Source organism: Apodemus sylvaticus, chromosome 3 (assembly GCF_947179515.1).
Source record: "Apodemus sylvaticus chromosome 3, mApoSyl1.1, whole genome shotgun sequence".
NCBI lineage: Eukaryota > Metazoa > Chordata > Mammalia > Rodentia > Muridae > Apodemus > Apodemus sylvaticus.
The window spans coordinates 120,270,075-120,294,294 of NC_067474.1; the positions used below are offsets into that span (position 1 = coordinate 120,270,075).

Genomic DNA, 24,220 nt, shown 5'->3' on the forward strand with positions numbered 1-24,220 from the left:
CCTTGGTTTCTGCTGCCTTCTCTGGTTCTTAGGAGGGTTTGGTGACTGTAATCCTTGGTAAGAAATTCTTGGGGATTCATCCCATATACAGTCATCAAACCCTGACACCATTCGTGGATGCCAAGAAATGCTTGCTGAAAGGAGCCTGATATGGCTGTCTTCTGAGAGGCCCTGCCACAGCCTGACAAATACAGAGGCAGATGCTCACAGCCAACCATTGGACTGAGCGCAGGGTCCCCAATGGTAGAGTTAGAGAAAGGACTAGAGGAGCTGAAGGGCTTTGCAACCTCATAGGAAGGACAACAATATAAACCATCCAGACCCCTCAGAGCTCCCAGGGACTAAGCCATCAACCAAGGAGTACACATGGCTCTGGCTGCATATGTAGCAGAGGATTGCCTTGTCAGGCATCAATGGAAGGAGTAGGTCCTTGGTCCTTTGAAGGCTTGATAGATGCCCCAATGTAGGGGCATTGACAGTGGGGATGTGGGAATAGGATGGTAGAGGAACACCCTCATAGAAGTAGGGGGAGGGAGGTTGGGATAGGGGCTATCCGGGAAGGGGAGGGGACTGGGGAAGGGGATAACATTTGAAATGTAAATAAAGAATATATCCATTTTTTTTTTTGAGACAGGATTTTTCTGTGTACCCAGGGCTGTCCTGGAACTCACTCTGTAGGCTGGCCTCGAACTCAGAAATCCACCTGCCTCTGCCTCCCAAGTGCTGGGATTAAAGGCATGCGCCACCACCGCCCAGCTTATATCCAATTTTTTAAAAAAAGTAATTCTTTGGATTCCCACTAGATATGGCCACTGGGGCTTCCAGGTAAACTGTGTTTCTAGGTATTGGAAGGTGACTCTTAGGACCGGGAAGGACTAGGGATGAATCTTAGGTGATCCACAGGAAGGAGGGGAAAGCAGGGTGCTCTACCAGGATCTGTTGAGTCCTCTGGGTGTGGGAACCATGAGTAAAGAGAGGCTGTGACAGGTGGTCCACCACAAAGCTGGATAGGAGTCTTGGGGGCTGGCTTTAGAGGAGTGGGGGAGAGGATTTACAGTTAGTTATCCTGCCTGCTTCCCTGGTCGGAGTCAAGAAACAAGTGATTTCAATGAATCCTTTTCTTCCGTTCTTCTCAGTGCAGAGTTGGAAGAAGCACATAATTATGACACAACGATTTCATATCTGAGACACTCTGGCAGCTCCATTAACTTGTGTGCTGCAGAAGAAAGTGCTGAAGGTAAGCCCGCCAAAGCCAACTAATATTATAACCTGTGTGAGTAAAAACATAAACATGGCAAGATGGTATTTTCCCTATGCCAGTGAGATATTAAGGTTGTCACATTCGTTCAGCTCTGCCATCTTACTTCCTTTTTCTCTCTCCCATATCTAGTCTCTTAACAGTGTGTGTGTGTGTCTGTGTGTGTGTGAGTGTGTGTGTGAGTGTGTGTGTGAGTGTGTCTGTGTATGTGTGTGTGAGTGTGTCTGTGTGTGTGTGAGTGAGTGTGTGTGTCTGTGTGTGTGTGTGAGTGTGTGTGTGTGTGTGTGTGAGTGCGCGCACGTGTGTGTATGTGTGTGTCCCCGTGTGTCCGTGTGTCCGTCCAGTTGGGCATCAGTGCCGATCGGGAGCCCTAAGCCTTGTCTCCTCTCCGTGCCTCCTCCTCTCATTTTAACTGCTTTGCCCTTGAACGTGTGTAGGCGGAAGACTCAAGACACTGCTCAGTGTTTCTCACTTGTCTTATGGAAATTTCACCTCTCATATCTTCTGGAAAGTCCTCAGTGTATGGACAAGGAGAGGATGCACGATGATAATTAGGATTTGTATTCAATATAATTAAGAAAAGAGGGCTATCTAGTAGCTCTTAGAGTCCAAAATAAAGTCCTCCAGCCTTTCATGATGCTCAAAAGGTTTTGTGCAAAGGAGGATCCCAGGGGGAAAGAATGAGAGGCAGAGACTCATAATATTACTGCAAGTTTCAGTGTCGTTGTTCTATCAACAGAATCATCCAGTTCTCTGTAGAAACCAAAAATATCAGTGCTAGAATCAATACTAGGACTTACGGAACCAGCACTGTGGACTGCATTCCTCTGCTAGGTCCTCTGTGAGATGTCTGCAGATTGAATGTTCCCATCCCCCCCACTGCTAGAGACAGGAGGCTGAAGATCAGAGAAGCTGAGCTGTGCATGGTGACCCCAAGAACTGTGTGGTAGAGCAGTGGTGTAAAACAGGCTCAGCCTGTCTGGACACTCCATGCTCTGTCCATAAATCTAAGCCGCATCTTACTCAGGGGCACTTATCTATCTCCCTTGCTTCAGAAGGGGTCTTCTGGCTCAGTTATTGCTGTACTGACAAGAAAACCTAGGTTCTAGGAAAGAAGTCCTCATCCTCGAATATGTACTTAGAAAGTTTGTGACATAAAACATGAAGACATGCTGACATTTCACTGTCCTTTCCCAGGAGTGAGAAATTGAATAGCTGCTAGAAAATTCTACCGGGCAAAGTCTATTATCAGTGACGGCTGCCTTGAACACTTAAAATTTAGAAGCTAGCTCCAGGCCTGGAATGAATGTCCTGTAATCAGCTACTGATGTCTGCCATAGGTGTAGGATTTTGTTGTTTGCTTTTTGCTTTGTTTTCAATCCATTGCCCATCCTACGACAGTAGGGTTCTAAAAATCTAAGAAGTCAGACAGTTGTCCTTGTGCCCTGGTAAAGTTTGATTTGGGATAAATCAGATCACCTGTGAGATACCAGGTGTCCCTTCAGGTAAAATATGAGCCATAGGAGCAGATCAGAGCTTTGCACTTCCTAATGTTTGCACTGACCCCTGGAAATCTTACAATATGGAGTCTAGTTCTATGGCTCTGGTGTGTGGCCTTCAAGTCCAATTGTTTTTGTTTTTTTTTTTTTATCAAGTTCACCATTCATCTGATGTTCCTGGTCTGTCCACTGTACTTTGACTAGAGAGTCCAGGGCCACATGAAGGCATAATTTTCATTGCTTGACTTTTTTTTAACACTAACAGCTCACAGAGCCCAGGGGAAGCTTCAATCTGAGCCCATACCTTTTTACTCTGGACTCCAAGACTCCTTTACCCAAAACCTACTATTCTGGAAATGTCTCACCAAGATCCTGGCTAGAGATTCTCTGTAGTTCCATCTTCTTCATGACAAGCTGAGCTGCAGGGGAGGTGTATGGATGGTTCCATACATACAGGGCCACTCATGCTAAAGGATGATGCTGATGGTTGACTAGAAAGCTGGGCAAGACATCATTCATTCACCCTAGGCACAAATTCCAAAGTGGGCCTTCTGAGGGACACTATTTCAGATACCTAAAGAAGGAATTACTAACCTAAGCCTCTCTTCAGTCTTTTTGGATGAGTCAGTCCTTTATTGTACTTTAGGAGTAATGCCATCAACAGGAGGCAAGGGTTGATGACCAAAGAGGCAGAAAGGGCTCAGAAAATGAGACATGGTCAACTAAGAAACAACTGTGTGGAACAGCAGGAAGTCAGACGGGAGGGGAGAAGTGCTGTGTGTGTCCTACCCCCTTACAAAGATCAATGGACTTGACAAATCTATAGATATAGTGACTTTAAAAAATTGACAGTCTCAGGACTAAAGTGGCGATCACCTCACAGTCACCAAGAAGAAAGGATTATAAAGCACTGCATGCAAGTATCAGGACTGGAGTTTTAATTCCCAGGGCACATGTGAAAGCTGGGAGGTGTAGCTGCTACCTATAATCCCAGCATTTAGGAAGCAGGCATGGGGATCCCTGGAGAATCAGTGAGTTCTGACTTCAATGAGATAGCCTCCTCAGAAAGTAAAAGGAAGAGCAGTTAAGGATCCCCAACACTAAGTAAGCACTGACCTCCAAGTACATATGCACACTCCTAACACACATGAATGTTCACATCCATGTGAACATAATATACATATGCACATCCCCATCACACATGGGTATCTGCATATATGATACAATCATACATGTATGAATACATATACCATATAAACAAGTTCCCCAAAGAGCATCTACACTCAGATGATTTCACTGAATCATGCTTCCAAACACTTATTTTTATTTTTTTCATGCAGAATAAATTTATTTTGCATAAAAGAAAAAGTTTGCTTTTAATGAAAAATTCAGTAGAAAAGAATCCATTTGTTTTTAAGTTGGGGCTCAAAAGTAGAAGTTGCTTATTAGAAAGAGAATTGTTTAAGAAAACACTCTTGTCATGAAATTGCTAACATAGATTCTGTAATGAAGGATTAACCATGCAGTTTTATTGGCAGAATGGCCAGCTTCTGGTGGCTTGTAATTTTTCTTGTCTCTTATGACATTAACATTGAAAGATATTAAACCTGCTTTAGAGTTATGTATATAAATGTGGTGTTGCGATGGGTAACCTCTCATGGTCTCCCTCTTTCATTGAGAAGTTCTAAGTAGGTGATTGGCACCTTGCCCTTCTGACTTCCTCTGTCCCCCATTAGCCAGTCAGAGTCCATTCCAAGGACAGTGAACACAGTGATTACCTCATCTGCTGGGAGCGACAGCTCAGTGCTCTTTGTAGCACCATAGTCATAGAGAACTCTAGCCTTATAGTTGCTGCTGGATCCTTTAAGGTCACTGAGGTTAGAAGGACAGGTGATTACTAGGCTACCCATTGAAGCCAGAGCAGAAGGACCAATCGTATTTGATAAAGCATACGACACAGGGGTCCCAGAAGTCTGACTGTTGTTAGAAAGATAATTCTATGGAAAACTTCCCAGTTGTTTTGTAAGTCTAACATGTACTGGTAACATTGGCATAGTAAGTCATCTGGGCTTCTACAAAGTCATTCAGGCAGTGGCTTCCAAACAATTAAAGGAGAGCTAACACTGTTGATTTGCAGTGTCTTCAAGAAAAATAGAGGCAAACAGTTCCTGGCTCATCTCATAAAATTAGCATAAGCCTGATATTAAGACTAAACAGACAGCATCCCCCAGATCAATGTTCTATCTGAGAATGGCCATAAAGACCCTTAATTAGTATTAAGGATACTAATAATATAATTCAGCAAGCACAATTGACTGCAGTTTGTTTCAGAGATGTAACCCTGGCTCAGTATCCATAAGTCAATCAATGAAACCCACCATAATGACAGATTAAAGCAGTTAAATCATACCGTATATTCAGAAAAGATACTGGGAAAAGTTTTACACTGACATATATCATAATTCTTGAAAAAGTAAGGGAAGAGGAACCCCACCCCCCATGCTGATAACTGACAGCCACAAGAAGCCAGCAGAACATGCTACTTGGTGGTAAAGACTGTCAGCTTTCTCTCCAAAATCTCAAACAAATGTCCTCACCTACTGTGCTTACTTGGTAGAGGTATGAGTTCTAACCAGTAAGAGGCAAACAAGGAAATAAAAGGGCAAAGAGAGATAGCATCTTAATTTGCAGAAATTCCGAAGAGTTTACAAGAACTTACCAGAGCTACATGCCCATTCCCAACCCCCACTGCCCCACCCCCACCAAGAACTAAAACACAATTGTGTTTGTATGTTCTATCAATGTGCACGTGGATGCTGATTTTGAAAAAGTACAATACCTTTTAAATTTTCTCCCCAGAGGATAAATACATAGACTTCAATTTGTCACAGCATGCATAAGACTTAAAGGGTATAAAATATGGATTAAAGAAATTCAAATCTAATCCAAATGAATGAAGAGACATATTGTATTTATGGATCAGGAGACCCAATGAGTAAAACTGACAGTAAAAACAGGAGTACACCAGTTCTCCTGAGTGATGTTTAGGCTTAAGGCAGTTCCTATAAAAACCCCAGCAGGGTGCTCTGTAGCTATAGACAGGATCAATCTAAGATGCATGTGGAAATGCAGAGGGACTGAAAATAGCTGTGAACAATTTTGAGGAAAAAACAAACAAACAAACAAACAAACAAAAAAAAAACCAAAGGAAAGATCTGGCACCTGACTCCAACCCTGTGAACCACAGTGATCGAGATCATGCGGTTTTGGTTGAGAGACACGGTATAGAGGAGTGGCATTGAGGAACCAGAAATGGAGGGTGCAGATACACAGAGGAGCTATTTACAAAGATGGAAGGCAACTCAATGGAGATGGCCTTTTAACAAAGGCTGGTAGAGTAGATAAGTGTCTATAGGTTAAAAAATAATGGCAAACTGCAGCCTAATTCTCACACCTTTTAAAATTTTTACTTGAAATAATGTTTCTCTCAAGAGCAAGAAATAAAATTTCTTATTAAAAGGGAGTGGGAAAATACAGAGACAGAGAGAGACAGAGATGGGGGTGGGGAAGGGATATGTAGAAGTTGGTATCTGTTTTCTCATCAGTGGTTCAATCCCTTGGCATGCATAGTACACATGATGCCCACCTTATAGAGCTCAGTCTTGGGTCACAGGATTCAGCTTGTTCTGGAAACTTCATAATTGTCCACAGAGGTCATAAAGACCTCTGACTAGCCTCCTGAACTCTTGAGGGGTCTTGGAGAACCTCAGGGTCACCTTCAGAGCATAGGGTTCTAAGCTGTCAAGCTGGTCTTCTTGAATGATACTCTTCATTCCCCAGAGTATCAGTTTCCATCCTGGGAAATGTGAATATCCAAAGGAAGAGTATTGCCTACACTAAGAAGTTGTTGGCTGCTTTTATTATCCAATGATAGTCATCTCACCTGATGTAAAGGGGAGACTTGTCTGAGATCACATTGAGTATAGTACATGGAGAAGAGGCAGGCAGGTCTCCGGGGCATGGATTTCTGCAGTGGGAACATGGCTGAGAAAATGCTTCTGGAGTTTTTTCTTTCCCCACCACCCTGGAAAGGCAAGTCAGAGAAGGAAAGTTACAGACCCCTGCATAGAAACAGTCAGACTCCAAAGCTGTGGATCAAACCCCCTCACCACTCCAGGTCCCCTGATGAGTCTTTTGGCTACAGCCCCTGCCCCCTGGCCTTTCTTTTATTTTTGAGAATTAGAGTCACCTCTAACTTCCTCCCTCCTAACCCTCCCATCTGTCCCTTCCTGCTCTTTTCCAAGACATATATTCTTCCCTTGGAGTAAGTCTGGGTACCAAAGCCTCCTATTGGAAAGACTTTAATAAAGCATTGAAGCTGTGAGAACATTTGTTAGCTGAGAACATTTGATGTGTGATCTTTGCCTACTCACTGGAGCAAGCATCCTCAGAGCATCTCCAGCCTTGGTTTTGTTGTTTTTAGACATAACATGTACTGACATTCTCCATGGTAGCTGAAGGGAGGCAAGTGCAATCATAATTTGTTAATTCTATGAAAGACAGACACGTGAAAGAGATTATCTTTTTTAAAAAGTAGAAACAAGTCAACACTCAGAGGTGACAAAAATTGTGTTGTAAGCAGATTTGAATTTTTCTAGATTTATTTTATTCTGTGTGCATGAGTGTTTTGCCGACCTGTATGCCTCTGTACCAAATGTGTGCCTGATACCCAAGGAAGTTAGACGAGGCTCTTAGAGCCCCTGAAACTGGAGATGCAGGTGGATCTGGGCTACCATTGTGGGTGCTGGGACTCGAACCTATGTCCTCCACAAAAATCTCAAGTGTTCATAACTGCTAAGCCATCTCTCCAGCCCCATAAACATATATATATATATATTCTTTTTAAAAAATGTGTGAGTGTTAAACAAAAAATTAAAACAAAGGGCATAAAATATTTTTCCTAGATAGTCACCAAAGATGATCATCTGCAGTTACCTAAGCAGAACTAAATTATTAATCATGCATGTAGAATTTTAGGTCTAAGAAAACATAAATTTTAGGGAAAATTAGGATTAGACTTATTTTGTCGGTGGACTATATGTTTGTATTAAGGGCTGATGAATGGGACATTTTTTTTAATCAATTTTGTAGAAACAAAACAGAATGCTCCGGTCCTCCACTCACAGTTCAAAGCTTTTATAGATGTTTGCTAAGCATGAAGCAGTGAGAAGCAATTTTCTAGAAAATCTGACACTTTTCCTAAGTGTCCAGTGTCTTGCAGACAACATTTCTAATCGCTGTCTGGGAGGTACTAATGGCTCAGCTTCACAGATGACCAGGCTCCTGGGAGTTCATCCGAAACCCGCAGGAAGAAAGTGGCAGGACTCATCTCTGAAGCCAATTCTTAGATTTTTAAATAACTAAGGCATGATCTTGTTAACCATCAGGGAAGTCAGAAGACATTTATGTCCTGCCAGGCTCCTCTTCCAAGCTGAGTTTAGGAAAAAGGCATTTGGGACAGAGCCTGGCAAATATCTGTTGGGTTAGATTCAGGCTCCTGTTAGTGTGTCTCCCTAGCCCCACGCCCCCCCCCCACACCCCATACAGCCCGTCCCACACACATGCTCCCCATCCTCCCCCCACACACACACACCACACCCACCTCACACCCACACCTTTGTCTTCTAAGAGCTGCCACTGCTTTTCAATGCCTGCTTTTGAGTAGGATGCTTTCATCAGTTATAAATTCCACCCTGGAAATCCCCATAGAATTCAGACCTTGAACCTTAGGATTTTCCTACCTGTGCAGATCAATGCTCTGAAGGGTGAGCAAACTGGACTCCGTAACCGTGTGAATTGTGCTAATCCTGAATACTGTGAGAGATGAGAGGATAAACTGACTGCAAATATCTTTTGTTTATTTTAGCCACTTATGAAATTGAGATTGAAGAACTCCAAAAGGTATTGCTTCTCCTGACCCTACTGATGTATGACCAAGAATACTACACTCCCCACAGACGTGAGTCTAGGGTGCTCTCCAGCAAGATGAAAGGCCCTTATCTGCAGGAGGCTTTTCCAGGATCCTAGTGCTCAGGATTCTGAACCCTGAACCTTTTATATAGAGTTAGAAGGTGTGTCCTGAGATGAGCAGACATGGTCTGAGTTGATTCTTGGACCCTCCCTCATCTCTTGAGGCCCGTGCCGAAAGCTTTAATAACTAACTCTTTCAGAGAGACATGTCCTTTAGGATGATCCAAATTTATATATTTTATGCTTTCAAGAAAACAACCAGAGGCCTGGCAGGCATAGTTCCCGGGCTCCTGCTGGCGGTGTTAAGTGCCACCTGGGAGATGTAGCAATCCAGCTGTGGCCCCCACGTAGAATTGCACAGGCCTCAGTCAGATGCTGACTCTAACCTTGAATGTTGCGCAATGTCCTCACCTGTACAATGAATAGAACACGCATACCTAGAGTCCTCATGAGGGTTCATAAGCCAAGCCCTAAAGGAACGGTTTGTTCAGAGGTGCCTGGGACTCAGCGTTCAGTGCTCTGTAAACGGAGTATTCTCCATGGGGACAGGCAGCATGCTTCACCACTGGGTCTGCCACTGGGTCTGCCACAGCAAATGTCAAGTCAAGGAACAGCCTAATACTACTTCAAACTGCAGAGAGCTGTAAATTATACAAACTCTTGTTACAATGTCCGACACATAGCAGACACTTCCTGAGCACTTCTGTGGGATCAGTGAAGGATCTAGTCCACGCTCAGCGGAATTTTCTATTTTTAAGCTGGGTGAGCAGAGTCCAGCTTCATCCTTTGTGATGAGCTGGCTGTAGGGCTGTATGAGCACAGTTCATGTTCTTACAAGATGCCCTTGGACCCTTAGACAAGAACTAGTTACCCCATCTCAGAGCTCAGAGCTCTGTTTTCTGTGGTTGTTGTCTTTTCTGCCAGTTACCTTGTTTGCCTCCTGTTGGTACGTTGGTTTCTAGCAGTGAGTCCTTTATTTGACCAGGAGTTACAGCAACATCTGGTCCTCAAGATGACCCTGCGAGTCGGTAACGCTGTTCCTAACTATAAGTGATAACTTGAGAGCTCAGAGCTATTAAATACTCAGCAATTGATATGTGAGAGATATTACAAAGGGTCTGTCTGACTTGTCATGTGGCACTGATTTCCTAGAGTTCTATGAAGACCCGCTAGCCACTGGATGAAGGCCTGTGGGGCTCTCTTCCAGCACTGCCTGGGCACCGGAGTGCTTGCCCTCTCAGGCAGCCTTGCAGACTCTTATTTTCTGTTTTCTTAGGGGTTCTTGGCTAGATTCCAAACAATTCCTGACAACAGATGTGGGACCAGTGATTAAGGGGAAGAGGGGTTGTAGTATGTTATCACTGGGACATAATCTTAACGAAACCGAATCTGTGCCAGGTCACCGTGGAGCTTTGATCAGAGAGCATGAAGTTAGGAGGACGTGGTCCAAGCGAGATTCACACACTGACCTACGTCAGTCTTGGCAATTGAAACTGCCCAGATGCCAATGCTGTGCCCTCTCAGTCTGGACGCTCTTCTCCCTCACAGGCATGCCTGGAATGGGATGCAGAGAAAACATCCAGGCAGTTTTGTGTGCGATAACTTATAAACTGCCACATTCAGGAATGCTGGTTTCTTCTCTGCTTGGGCTTCAGTCCCACGCGCAAGAAACCTTCATGGGACATTCTGTGGCCATTGTCTGCTTTCTCCATGTCCTAAGACTCACCTCCCATTTGATCAAGTCACCTGACAGAGCCTGCTTTGGCTAAACTCACAAAAATGACTGTCTTCCTCTTTGTTTTCAGCCTCAGAGGAGTTTTCTCCTTCCAGAACTGAGGTAAGTTTTTTTCTGTAAAAATGAAAGCACAGTCTAGCCACTCATGACTCATAGCTGAGGTCATTTTCTTGCTGTGGGCTGGCCATGGTCCCGGAACATGAACTGGTTCTGTTCCCTGGCACCTTGTAAGGAGCCCAGTGCGCAGCAGGTTCTCGGCGACCCCGCCTGGCCTTCCTTCTCTTGTCTTCTTAGCCCATACTGTACTCATGCAGCAAACTCAACTGACACAACAGTGAGGAGGCGATTGGCAGATCCATAGACAACCTGCAGTGATCTAAAACACCCTGGAGACAACATGACTGCTTGAGGGTAGCAGTGGAGGACTCCCAGGTGTTGTGACTTAGACAAAAGAGACCTTGGGTTTGCTAGCAATGTAAGAAGCAAGTAGCATGTTTGGAAAAGCAAGTAGCTGATAAAAAGGGAGAAGCACTCGAAGAAGCTGGTGTGCTGGGGGAAACCAAGAAGCTAAACCCAAACAGAAGCAGAGGAAAGGGACAAAGAGAGATGGAGTCGGAAGAGAAGAAGCCTGCAGGCCACAGGAGGACTTAGCGTGTACCCTAGAGACACCGGAGAACAGAAAGATTTAAGTGAGGGGTGACTGTCATGCTGGCTGGAATAGGCAGAAGCTCATGCAAGCTATCTGCCAGGCTCGCTTGGTTGTAGCTCCTCGTCTCAAAGGCACATTCATTGTTCTCACTTGTCTCATTAGGACTGGGCTAATCTACCATCTACAGTCAAGACCTTACTTTCCCTTGGTATCTTCATATTTCAGTCCTAAACCTAAAGATGAAGCAAACACCAGGAAGGAAAAAGAGCCGTGTGAATCAGAACCTCTGAAGCCAAGGAAGGAGTCGCACCCTAACCATCCTCCCAAGGTATCTGTATCCTAGGGCTCTTGATGCAGTTCAACCATGTGGTCTTCCTTAAATAGGTAGCTGATCAGTGCCATCTACTGCTTGTCTGTCAAAACTAAGAAATAAAATCCAAACTGCTTGCTTTGTGTATGTAAGACCACTTGGAATTCAGCCACAGCCCAGTCTGTCTTTAGCCTCTTCCTGTCTTCCTCATCTATTTCTTCTCCCTTTTCCTTTAGCTTAGCTCTTGTCACAGTTTCCAGACCACCCCTTCCATGCTATTAGGCTACTAACACTTCTCCAATAGCCCATCTCTTTGCTCATTCTCATTAGTGCCAGACATTCCTTTCCTCTTCCATCCATCTCCTGCCCACATTTTACAAGATAGGCTTTGATGGATTCTGCTTTTGGAAGATTTCCCAAACTCAATCTCCCAATGAAAAGGACAAATCTCTTCACTCTGTTTCCAGGACTGTGATCCCGTCCAGAAGTAATATCACATTAACCCTAATTGCTTGTGAATGTGCACCGTGACCAGTGAGATGCTCAGTCTGGGTTACTTCCAGAGCTGTTCATGCTATCTTAAATTCAGTATAGGTCTCATAGATCAGAAAATGGAGACTTAAGAAGGAGCACAGGTAATGGACAGAAAGACAAATGTCAAGTAAACTGTAGAGAAGGAGTGCCCAGTAGCCTTCTTATAGGTAATGAGAACAGGGATGGAGGGCTAAGTACTCCCTCAGTAGATTACTAATAGTGTGACCCACCATCGGTTATTTGATCTGCCTAGATACTTTATCAAGAGGACTAAGGGCATTTTTTTTTCCTCATGGGATGCCATGATAATTGGGATGGAATAAAGGGCCTGAGGGAGAGTTAGCACTCTAATGGGCCTGCCTCTGTGGAACTCATGAGCACTCAGAAATAAATGAAGGGCATGATATATACTCTGGTAAGATGAGGGGTCTAGTAAGAAAGCACTCAACAGCTAGTAATAATAAGACTTGTTCTCACTAAGGAACACATCTTGAAGACCAGGATGCATGAGCAAGGAACTGCTTGGCAGGCAGCTCAGCAGTGCTCTCCCTGTTGTATGTGTTTAGGTAGTTGTCTATGAAGAAACTCCAGGGAAAACCCAGATGACTGGAGTCCGTGGGAACAGAAGGAGTGTGCCAGCTGGGAACCAGGAAGCCATGACTGACGTCATTCAGAACAGGCTCTTCCCCGAGGAGACAGCGCTGACTAGGCATGCCCAGGATAAGAGTAAGTGGTGCTTCCCCTGGACTCTCTTCACTACCAAACTGTTTTAAAGGGAATTATGGCTGAGATCATAATTTATTTATGGATATATAAAGGACATTTATTATGTACCTAGTAACTCACCTGGAAAGGCTGTCTCCCTGGAACAGTGGAAAGATCACTAGATTTAGAGGCAAAGGACTTGAGTTCAACTTTATACTTATGTAACCTTAACAGTTGTGTAGTTAGTTTGTATTTCACTAGTTCAATTTCTCTGTTAAAAAGGGAATCTGAACATGAACTTCACAGGAATGTAATAGGGACCAGATCTAACAGCATGTCAGATGACAGTCTTGCTCTTTTCTTGTCTACCCACTGACCCCTGCTCTCACCATTGACAAGCTAATAGGTCATACAGCATCACTAAGTGACCTTTCAGCTGCATTTTAAAACTCTTAATTATAAACAAAAATAATTAAATTATACTTGGTTAAACCACATACTTAAAAGGGGCTGGCTTACTTGGCAGAAATTCTAGGCATGGCTTGATCCAGGAACAGATAATACCACAAGGACAAAGTACCCTGAGTTCTCTTCTGAGGCAACTCTGTTTTTCAGGCAGAGTTAGTTTCTGTTCAGCCAAGCTGTAAACAAGCAGTGAGAATTACAACTTATTCTCTGATAAGGAAAACTGGTCATTTTTGTCTCTCTAAAGATAAAAATCATGACTCTTACATTCAAATTTGGGTCACAAGCCATCCCAATTATATGATACTCTGATGGGTCCCAGCTATGTTATACATTGAGCTAGAAATGGGTAGATTCATTTCTACCAAACAACATACATTTGTCCTGGTTACTTTTCTGTTGTTGTGAAGAGACACCATGATCAAGATAACTTAGAGTTCTTGACCATCTTATCAAGAAACATGGCAGCAGACAGACAAGTATGGTGCTAAAGCAGTAGCTGAAAGCTTGTATCTCATCCATAAGCACAAGGCATATGAGAAAGAACTAATGGGGAATAATATGAGCTATATCAAAGTCCGGCCCAGTGATGTACCTCCTCCAACAAGTCCACACCTCCTAATCCTTCTCAAATAGTTCTACCAACTGGGGGGCAAGTTTTCAAATATGTGTGTTTATATGGGTCATTCTCATTCAAACAAAGACTTGATCACATGGAAGGAAAACAGGACAGCTGTTGTCGGGAGAATGAGAATAGATGTTATATAGATGAAGAAATGCCCACTGAAGCACATTGGTCCACAGAAGGCCATTCTCACAATGTATTACTGCCAGAATAGAATGAATTCAGTGATCAAAAGGATAAAGTCAAGGTACTTGACATCTACTCTAGGCTCATGGGCTTTACCTATGCCATACATATACCCCCTGCATATTCTCTGCCCTAGAGGAATAATTTCAGAGCAGATCATGTGCTTCAATAGCCTTAAATCCTATACTCTAGGTGTGGGGATTTAGCAGTAAAAGAAACAGAAAAAAAATCTCTTCTTCATGCAAATAGGATTGAAGATTCTATCTTTCAAGTCAATTCAAAATGGATCAAAGATCTTAGTGTAACAACTAAAACTCAGGAAGTCATGAGAGGAACACATGGGGAAAACCTTAAAAATATGGATATAAGCAACTAGTTACACAAAATAATTGCAACAGGAAATGAATGAGACTATGTAAATGTAAAAGCTTCCAACAGCAAAGAAAACAGCCAACCACACAGATAGCCACAGAACGAGGGAAAATCATTGCCAGCTATAATGGATTATTAATATTGAGAGTGTATAAAAGTTTAAAATTCAACATTGAAAAATCAAATAATCCAATCAATAAATGGCACATAAACACAACAGGGACTGCTCAAAAGACATATAAAAGACATCAACATGGAAAAACATTCAACATCCTTAAACATCAAAGAAATGTAGATCAAAATCACACTGAGATCCCCATCTTACCCAATCAGAATGGCCATCACAACTAAGCAAACTTAGAGAATGTTGTAGGAGAGACTTACCATTGCTGGTGGGAATGAGAATTAGGGCAGCTGCTATGCAAAGTGATGTGACAAAAACTTTCAAAAAACCTAAAATGGAACAGCCACACGACACAGCTGTTCCAGGGATGGCTGTGTGCAGATGAGGGTCTAAGTCAGCACACCCTTGTTTATCAGGGCACAGCTTAAAACAGGCAAGTTATAGAGTCGCCTTCAACAGATGAATGGCTAAAGACAATGGAACAGAGCAGGGGGAGGGAGGAGTGAAGGGAGGAAGGGAGGCAAAGAGAGTGTATGTGTCGCGAAGAGAGTGTATGTGTCATGAAGAGTGAGGTGAGGGGCTGGGGGATAGGGAGGTGGCTCCATTAGTAAATATTTTGCCTTAGTATGCATGAGAACTCGAGTTTAGATGTCATAGCCAGTGTGTGAACCAGCAAACAAAAGCCACAACAGGTATGGTGCTGTGCAAATAATTCCCACCCTGCAGAGACAGAAGCAAGCAAAACCCCTGAGGCTCTCCAGCCAGTTCAGTGAATTCCAGGCCAGCGAGAAAGCCTGTCTCAAAAAAACACTCAGATTTGACTGCTGGCTTCCACATGTGCACACACACTAACACATGGAAGAAGGAAATTATCATTTGCACAAAAAATGGATGGAACTGGAGAGGGACTGAGAAGGAAAGGCTCAGAATGAATTAATCATGTTTTCTCTCTCATGCGGAAAGATACTCACAAGGAAGACAAAAGGGTCCGTGTAGAGGGAAAAGTGGGTAGAGCAGGTGGATAGATGGGGTAAATAAGATCAAAGTGTATAAACTGAATGTATGAACATGCCACAATGAAGTACATTTTTTGTACAATTACGGTAGATTAATAAAGAATCCCTGTCCCCCTGCTATACCTCGCCTGGGCATATACCCAAAGGATTCCCCGGCATGCAATAAAGACACATGCTCCATTATGTTCATAGCAGCCTTATTTATAATAGCCAGAAGCTGGAAAGAACCCAGATGCCCCTCAAAGGAGGAATGGATACAGAAAATGTGGTATATTTACACAAGGGAATACTACTCAGCAATTAGAAACAATGAATTCACAAAATTCTTAGGCAAATGGTTTGATCTGGAAAATATCATCCTAAGCAAGGTAACCCAATCACAAAAGAATACACATGGAATGCAATCTCTGATAAGTGGATATTAATTAGCACAGAAGCCCTGAATATCCAAGGCACAAATTGCATACCAAATGACTCCCATGAAGAAGTATGGAGAGGGTCCTGAACCTGGAAAGGATTGATCTAGCATTGGAAGGGAATATAAGGACAGAGAAAAAGGAGGAAGGTGATTGGAGAAGGGATGGAGAAAAGAAGGTTTATGGGACATATGGGGAGGGGGGATCCGGGAAAGGGGAAATTATTTGGAATGTAAACAAAGAATATAGAAAATAAAAATATTAAAAACAAACAAAAAACAAAATAAAAAATATATAATAAAAAGATCACTGAAAAAAAAAAAAGAATCCCTGTCCCCCACAGAGGTTACTTTCTGATCAAATGCAGCAGATAATACATGAACAATAAGATATTCTTATGCAAAATGGAGGTAAATTGTACAAGTAAAGAAGGGATAGAAAAGGAGGCCATGGACTTTAAAACTTGTTTGTGTCTGTGGTTAACCTCAAAGACCTCAGGAATATCCGGAAAGGATAGTTCATCCTGCATGTCCACTTCACTGCTTTTAGAGGCACACCTCTGGGCATGGCTATGAGGGAATCTCCGGAGAGAGCTAGCTGGAGAGGCTAGATGCACTCTGTATGTGGGGCCCACCATCCCGCACGCCAGGGTTCTGTACTGAATGAAAGCAGAAAAAAGAGAGAACATGAACTACTAAGCACGTTGGTCTCTCTTGGCTGCCTGATGGAAGACACAGTGTGAGGAGCCACCTCACGCCCCTGCCGCCATGTCTTCCCCTGCCCTGTTGGACAGAAGCCACGTTAAACTCATTTTTCCTTAAGATGCTTTCATCAGGGGTTTTGGCATAGCAGTAAGAATAGCAGAAGCATGTGTGACTCTCAGGTAAGACTGTTGTAGGGCGAAGGGAAAAGGAAGCAGGTGCTTCCAGGCCAGAGCTGACCATAGGTGGTGGTGGAATATAAAATCCTGTGGTTGGAACAGAGAGGAGAGAGGTGCGGGAGGAAGACAACAAGCACGGGCTCATTCAGAGCTTCGAGCACACACCAGAAGTCGTGATCAGAGTCGGTCTGTGAGAGACAGAAGAATCAGGGATGTCTCCAGCCCTCGGGGCCTGAGGAGCCTGAGCAACAGGAAAGATACTGTTCATTGTCAGAGGCAGGGCAGATTTAAAGATCAGCAAAAGAAATCTTGAGAGTGGTTTGAAATCCTGTATCCCTAGGACAGCCAAATGGAAGTAACATGAAAGATTATGATGGATCTGGAACTGACTGGTGTGTTCACTAAAGACAGGCATCTGTGCGTTCTGTTTCTAAGATGATTCCATGGTGCTTTTCATAAGCCAAAAAGAAAAATTAAGAAAGGCAAAAAGGAAGTTGGAGAGATAGCCCAGTGGTTAAGAGCATTTGATATTTCAGAGGAGCTGTGTTTGGCTCCCAGAATCCACATTCACAGTCATCCAGTCACGCCAGGTCTATGAGATCCAGCACCCTCTTATGGCCTCTGAAGGCACCTGGTATACATGTGATATCCCCACAAACATGCAGTCAAAACTTTCATACCCATAAAGCAGAATAAGTACATTTTAAAAAAAAGAAAAAGAAAAATCACCTGACTATGTGCTTAATATCTTTATTTTTGCTAGAACCATTCTGATAACTTCAGAAAAAGTTAAAGGCTTCTTCCTCTGGGAACTGACACTCTTTGAAAGAGTTTGAGGGTCACATACTTCTTACAGTAGGATAAAATCTTCTCATTTGGTTCATTTAATTAGTAGATACAAGTTTCTTCACTTATTGCATATCTTTAGATACACTTCTGATGATAAGTAGTTCATGTCTGAAATGAAAATAGCTCTGAACCACCCACAGCCTAAATATGAAGCTGTACCAATTGACGAGGTGAGACTTATGGCTGTTGTACAAGTTTATAGCTGAGAAATACTGCATTTATCAGGCTGGCTACCTGTGCAAACAATCTCTACAGACTTTTCAGATTGGCATGTGACCCTGTGGTTAATTCTATCTTTAACCATACGCACTGACATGTATTCAATTAGCTTACTTAAGAATCTTTAAGAAAGGAAAAAAAAAAAAACTATCAAAAGACAAGACGCGGCCATTTTGATAGTAGAGAAAAATCTCCCGGGCTGAAGGACTCTAACAAAGGTCAGAAGAGGCATTTCACTGAGGAAGAGTCAGTTCTAGTTTGCCAGGGAATCAGCACTCATTGTGCATGTACACTGGATCCTTTCACGGTCACACAACAGGGGCCGGCTCTGATTACCCCAGCTCCCAGAAGTTGCAGCAGGCTCAGCAAGTGGCTTGTCCAGGACCTGGCAGACCATGCTGTCAGTTTCCCTGCAGTGACTATAAACAGACAACAGAAGAGAGAGGCAAGGTCGGGGTTGACTCAGAGTTTTACTCCACAGTCCTTGGCTCTGCCACTTTTAGGTCTGTGGGAGGACAGAGCATCAAAGCGTGGAAGCAGGTGGAGGAGGAAGTGGGTCATGGTGGACAGGAAGCAGAGAGGAAAGAAGGGATAGGGTAGCCTTTAAAGGGTGCCCCTTGCTAAGCCAATTCCTCTAGCCAGGCTCCACCTCCTGGAATTTCCGAATCTAACAAAACAGTATCTCTTTTGAGGACAGAACATTGTACACATGAGCCGATGGGGTTGGGGGGGTGGCATCTCTTTCTCAAACCAACACATGCCAAGGTGGCAATCCAGTTTCATCACATTTAACCTGCCTTTTCCTGTTGTGCCTCCAGTGCCAGGGATGAGTGCAGATATGTCCCTGATAGCCAATAACAACTGTGTCAAGGGTTTCCCTATTTCCCTTACAGGTGGGTATGTGGAGGCTTTGGAGGTGACGAAAGAAACTCCAAGTCCCAGCACCATTAGGTCAAATTCCTCTTCAGAGAAGACATATGATGATGTGGAGTGTTCCCGAGAAGACATGTGAGTATTCTCTACCCTTCCAGGAGGGTGCATTCGGTGAGACTGTGGAGGTGCAGTAGGTAATGATCTTTATGTCTTTCTCTACAGACGAAAATGGGACTTTTCTAGCTCGTTCACCTCAGACAGCGGTAAGTGCTGGTTGGGGAAGCAGAGTGCTCCTGAGGCAGAGCAGTGACCACAGCCTTTTATTTGGCACATTTTCAGTGATTAGAAACTGGATGGCAAGACTGAGGAGGGGAGAGCATTCTTATGGCCGAAAGCAACGTCACATGAAACGGCTCTCTTTGGGGTGTTTTCATAGCACAAGTTTGATGCACATGTTTTTTTGAAATATCATCAGGGCTTCCTACAATTAATAGATTTTAATTATGTGTAGGTGGGGGCTGGGAATATGTGCCTCTGTGTACGAGTGCCTGCAAAGGCATCTTTCCTGTTGGATTCTCTGAAGGTGGAGTTTCAGGCATGTGATTAGCCAACTGATATGAGTGTGTGGGAACCAAACTTTGGTTTTCTACATCGAAGTATATAGCCCCAACTTCCCAGTGCTTTTAATAGCAATACCAACACAGCCTAATGGCTTTGAATGGCCTGGTCCTCTCCCCAGCATCAGTGTGACTCCATCTGTAGTCCACACTATATTCAGTTTTCCCTTTGAGAGGCTTCCGCATTGACTCTTCTCTGCTTCTGCAAATGCAAACCAAAATGTGTTTGCAGATGCCCACTCCCAAATATAGTGGCACCGGCCTTCCTGGGATACCTCAAGTGGCTCTTATCACCTTTGTTTCATTTTTATTTTCGACGTTTTCTTATATTTCCATGAAGAATTTTAGTTGTTTTCACACTCTTTATCCTCCTTTCTCCCCCTCTGAAACTTTTCTCCTCTTCAAGCCCCTTCCACTTCCATGCCTTCTTTTTGTGTGTGAACCACTGGATTTGGATTCTTGCCAGAGCCTAGGTGCAAGTTACACACTACAGCAAGGTTGGTTTATCAGTGGCTATGCCACTGAAGAAAACAACATGCCCTCCCTGAAAAACTGACTAGTAGGCCATCTGGGAAGTGAGGTGTCCTATGGGTCCCCCTGTCTTTGATGAGATACCATGGGTCCCATCTTAAGCAGATGAGTGGTGATCACCTCAGCTGTAGTTATTTGTGCAATGGCTGTGTCACAACCAGAAGATGTCTTAGGGGAGCACATCTCTTGCAGTATTTCAGTTCTATTATCCACAGTGTTCCCTAAGCCTTATAGGTAGTGGTCCAGCTGTCTCATTTAGAGCCGAGCCGGCCACTAAATTTGGGTGCTTTGGCCAGTTATGGAGATTTACTCTATGAGCTACGTATTCCTAGAAGACGTTTCTCTGATGACAGCTGAGTACCAGTACTGGTCTAGCCTGCAGATCTAAGCTCAAGTATCTAGGCAGCAGTTTGAGAAGTTGAGCAGTTTGAGCAGTTTGCCATCACCAAAAGTGTAGTATCTTCTGGAATAGTCTCACCAGCAAGTTCCACTGGACAACCAAGAACAATGACAGTACCTTGTATCGTACTAAGAACTCTGAGGGATCAAGCATTACCCACCCATGCAGGATGTCTTAGTTATTGTTCTATTGCTTTGAAGAGGCACCATGGCCATGATCACTTAGCAGTAGCAGCAGCAGTAGCAGAAACAGCAACTAGTAAGGCTGGAGATGGCTCAGTGGTTAAGAGAACTTGTTGCTGTTCCAGAGAACTCAAGTTCAATTCCCAACACCCATCTTTCAGATTACAACCATCTGTAACTCTAATTCCAGGCTACCTCATGCCCTCTTCTGGCCTTTATAGGCACTAGGCACACATTTAGTGCACAGTAATATATGAAGGAAAAATACATATAAAATAATGTTTTTTTAAAAACATAACAGCATTTCCCCCCAGGGTTTGTGACCCCCTCCCCATCCCCCATGCATCTGTTCTTTACCAGGTTTACAGAACCAGGCATGAGTTTCTTCTTGAGAAGTAGGCATCAAAGTGGTAAGTTGCCACCATTAAGCTAGAGGATGTGTCAGGCCCAGCAGGGCACATTGTAGCTTACAGGATTCACAGCTGGAGAACACTACTGATAACCTTCCCCATTAGTAGGCTGCAGAGCCCCTTCTGGCACCACAAAGCTAGACAGTAATGGGAAAGTATCTCTCTCAGCTTTAGCTTGATTTCTCTGCCATCACCAAAAGTGTAGTATCTTCGGGAATAGTCTCACCAGCAAGTTCCACTGGACAACCAAGAACAATGACAGTACCTTGTATCGTACTAAGAACTCTGAGGGGTCAAGCATTACCCACCCATGCAGGATGTCTTAGTTATTGTTCTATTGCTTTGAAGAGGCACCATGGCCAAAGCAACTCTCACTTAAAAAAGCACTTAATTGGGGAGTTGCTTACAGTTTTAGAGAGTTACTCTTTAATCATCATGGTAGGAAGCAAACAGGCAGGGAACTGAAGCTGTAGCTTTACATTCTAGATTCAAAGGCAGTAGGAAGAGAGAGAGAGGAGGAAGGAGAAGGAGAAATGGAGGGAGGGAGGAGGAGAGGGAATGAAGAGAGAGAGAAACTGAGACAGAGATAGGAACTGGGGCCAGGGCCACTCCAAGTGGCACACCTCTTCCAACAAGGCCATACCTCCTTCTTAAACGGTTCCACTCCTTGGTGACTAATCAATTATATGAGCCTCTGGGGCTATTCTAAAACCACTATAGAGGATACCTCCATTCCAACTTCATTTTTAGGTAGTATTTTTATAAACTTATAAAATAGCAGTTTCCATATCTTTTTTTAAAGAAATTTCCATAGTTTTGATTACCCATCCCTCCTTTTCCCCCTTTTCTCCTATCTTCTTTCCCATTTTCTAGTTAGACCCACTCAGGGAGTTCCAGGATAACCTGTGCTAAATAATGAGACACTCTCTACCTGTAATATAACACACACACATACACACATACACACACACACACACACACACACACACACACACGGACTAATCAGAGAACATTGAATCTAATACCTTTAATGAGAGAACAGAGGTACAAAGAAGCTAAAGAACTCTGCATGCTGCGTGCATGCTGAGTTCCAGTCAAGTTTGCAACCTTAACATTTATTCCTTGACTCCAATGTTATTTTCTTTACACTCGGTTTCTGGGCTATACTCCGCATCCATCTATGTGTGTTAAGCTCACATGTTACACTGGTGCAAAGGAAGACATTCTTCACCATCCATGGGTGTCCCTTCTTTCCCAGCGTTTAGCATGCTGTTCCTCACTAACCACGGGAAGGAGGGAGAGCAAAAGGGATGATCTGTTAAGAAGTGGCTTTCTTTGGCTGAACCTGATCTCACATGGAATCTGAGGCAGAAGATAGATTTAATTCTTCTCATTTATAAAAACCTTTATATAAGTTTATGAATTTTTTTTACCACATGCTTAGGGAAACTTGCATAATTTCAACAAAACTGCTCAACTAAAGAAAGTTGAAAGTACTTGGCAGCCCATAGGTATTCAATGTGTGTGTGTGTTTTAATTTCAGAAGAAAATAGTGAAGAAATGTATGAAGATATCTACAAAACAAAGAATAATGATCCCAAAACAGAGTGAGTGTCTTTCTTGGATTGTAAGCTAAAGGTGTTTCCTGTTTATCTAGTAAGCCAGGACTTAGGACATGGCCCCATCTCCCACCACCCGTCATTGTTGAGGGAAGATTACACAGAAGGGTGATTAGCTACTGAAATACTACACTGTCAATCGGCAGCACGTTCATACTGTGTACAGTCACACGCCATAATATTGAAGATTCATTGCTTTCTCCTTTGAGCAAAATGTCCATTTTCTAGAGTAGAGAACGTTTATATTACACATTAAGAAGTAGTTGAGACAGGAAAAGTAAACAACAATAGACTCTCTCTTGACTTTATAGTTGGTTTCCCAGGAACAAAGCAATAAGTTTAACTAAGCCCTTGTCTTTGTGAGTTAGCCAGACAGACTCTGGGATTTACCCACTGGTGTTGTAAACATTTGTTCAAATAAGCAGCATTGGTCACGTTTAATTATAAACAGCAAGAAAAAGAAAACACTGTGTTTAGCAGTGTTGAGTCTGGGGACGAAGGGCACAGGGATCCTGGCTGCTTATGTGGGTGAACCCCCTTTCGCCTCCACCTGCCCTAAACCTAAAGGATTTTTAGAAGAAATTCGTCATCAGATGGCCCATGAACATGTCACCACAGATGTACACTCAGCTACTGAAGAGTATGTTGAAAATCAGTGATGGCAATTTCAGGAGCCGGTAATTCCTCTGATGTGTCTCCAGTACCATTTAGAGGGAGCATTTCCCGAGGTTATTTTCTCCCTGGGAAAGCAAGATTTTGCTTCATAATCTCTAGAAAACTGCACACTATTTGTGGTAGATGAATGTTTGTACACACTAAAATTCCTCTGTTCATGGTCGCCTCAGATATGCTTCCTGTCTCAGCAGGGTCTTGGCAGACTTCACTCCTAGTTGCTGAGGCATTCCCTTGTGCTTCCTTGCTTTGGATGTGAGGTTAAAGTCTCCGGTCCTTGATCATCCGACAGTGTTGTCTCCCAGTTCTTACTCTCTCAAATGTTCCGTGTTTCCTCTTAGTGTAGCTGGGAGGGCAGCGCTGAGAAGATTGCAGCAGATCTTCAGGAAAGAAAACGGCATGTTCGGAATGAAGAAAACCAAGTCAAAAGAAATTGTCAGGTAAACTGTCCCTGTCTCCCTGTCTCCCTGGCTCCCTGGTTCCCTGGCTCCCTGGATGCCATCAGCAACACTGGTCTCAGAGACACATGGGATGCTGTTTTCCATCCAATTCTCAGCACCAGTGACGAGAGAATCAAAACCTACCTATAAAGGCCCCAATTCCATGACACCCGAAGAAGCTAGCGAGGAGAAAAACTTGCTAGACTAGGCAAGCAGGATCCAGAATAGGAAACATGCTGTCATCTTCCACATCTTGTGTCATTAGCACTAAACATGTTAGTGGTTGGTTACAAGGTTTCAAGCTCTCTTGACCACACAACCTCCAGTGGTCTTACTTGTGTATCTGTCCTTCTTGAAAGCAGTGTTGTGCTTGTGCTGTGGACATGGGTTACCCGAATGGACTTAGAACCCCCTCCCCTCTCCTCCTGTAACCTCAACTATTAGTCTTTGGGAAGGTTCCAGCAGTGAGAGAGAGGGGAGTTCTTCCATTTGCGCTTACAGGACTTGGTTCCCTCAGGGCAACCAAGCAGAAGGGGGACTCTGCAGCCTCTGGAGACATTTTTCTCCCCAACATTGATACCGTCACTTTGTGAGGGCAATTTGC

General features: G+C 43.5%; 1 protein-coding gene across 1 annotated transcript in view; it reads left to right on the forward strand.

Annotated features, from left to right (window-relative positions):
• Fyb2 (FYN binding protein 2) overlaps positions 1 to 24,220 on the forward strand; it is an 83,185-nt gene that overhangs the window by 40,696 nt on the left and 18,269 nt on the right. The window contains 9 exon segments of the mRNA XM_052175817.1: positions 1,137 to 1,237; positions 8,684 to 8,718; positions 10,593 to 10,624; positions 11,397 to 11,499; positions 12,582 to 12,741; positions 18,766 to 18,880; positions 18,968 to 19,008; positions 22,429 to 22,492; positions 23,518 to 23,616. Of these exon segments, the coding sequence (XP_052031777.1) occupies positions 1,137 to 1,237; positions 8,684 to 8,718; positions 10,593 to 10,624; positions 11,397 to 11,499; positions 12,582 to 12,741; positions 18,766 to 18,880; positions 18,968 to 19,008; positions 22,429 to 22,492; positions 23,518 to 23,616 (750 nt within the window).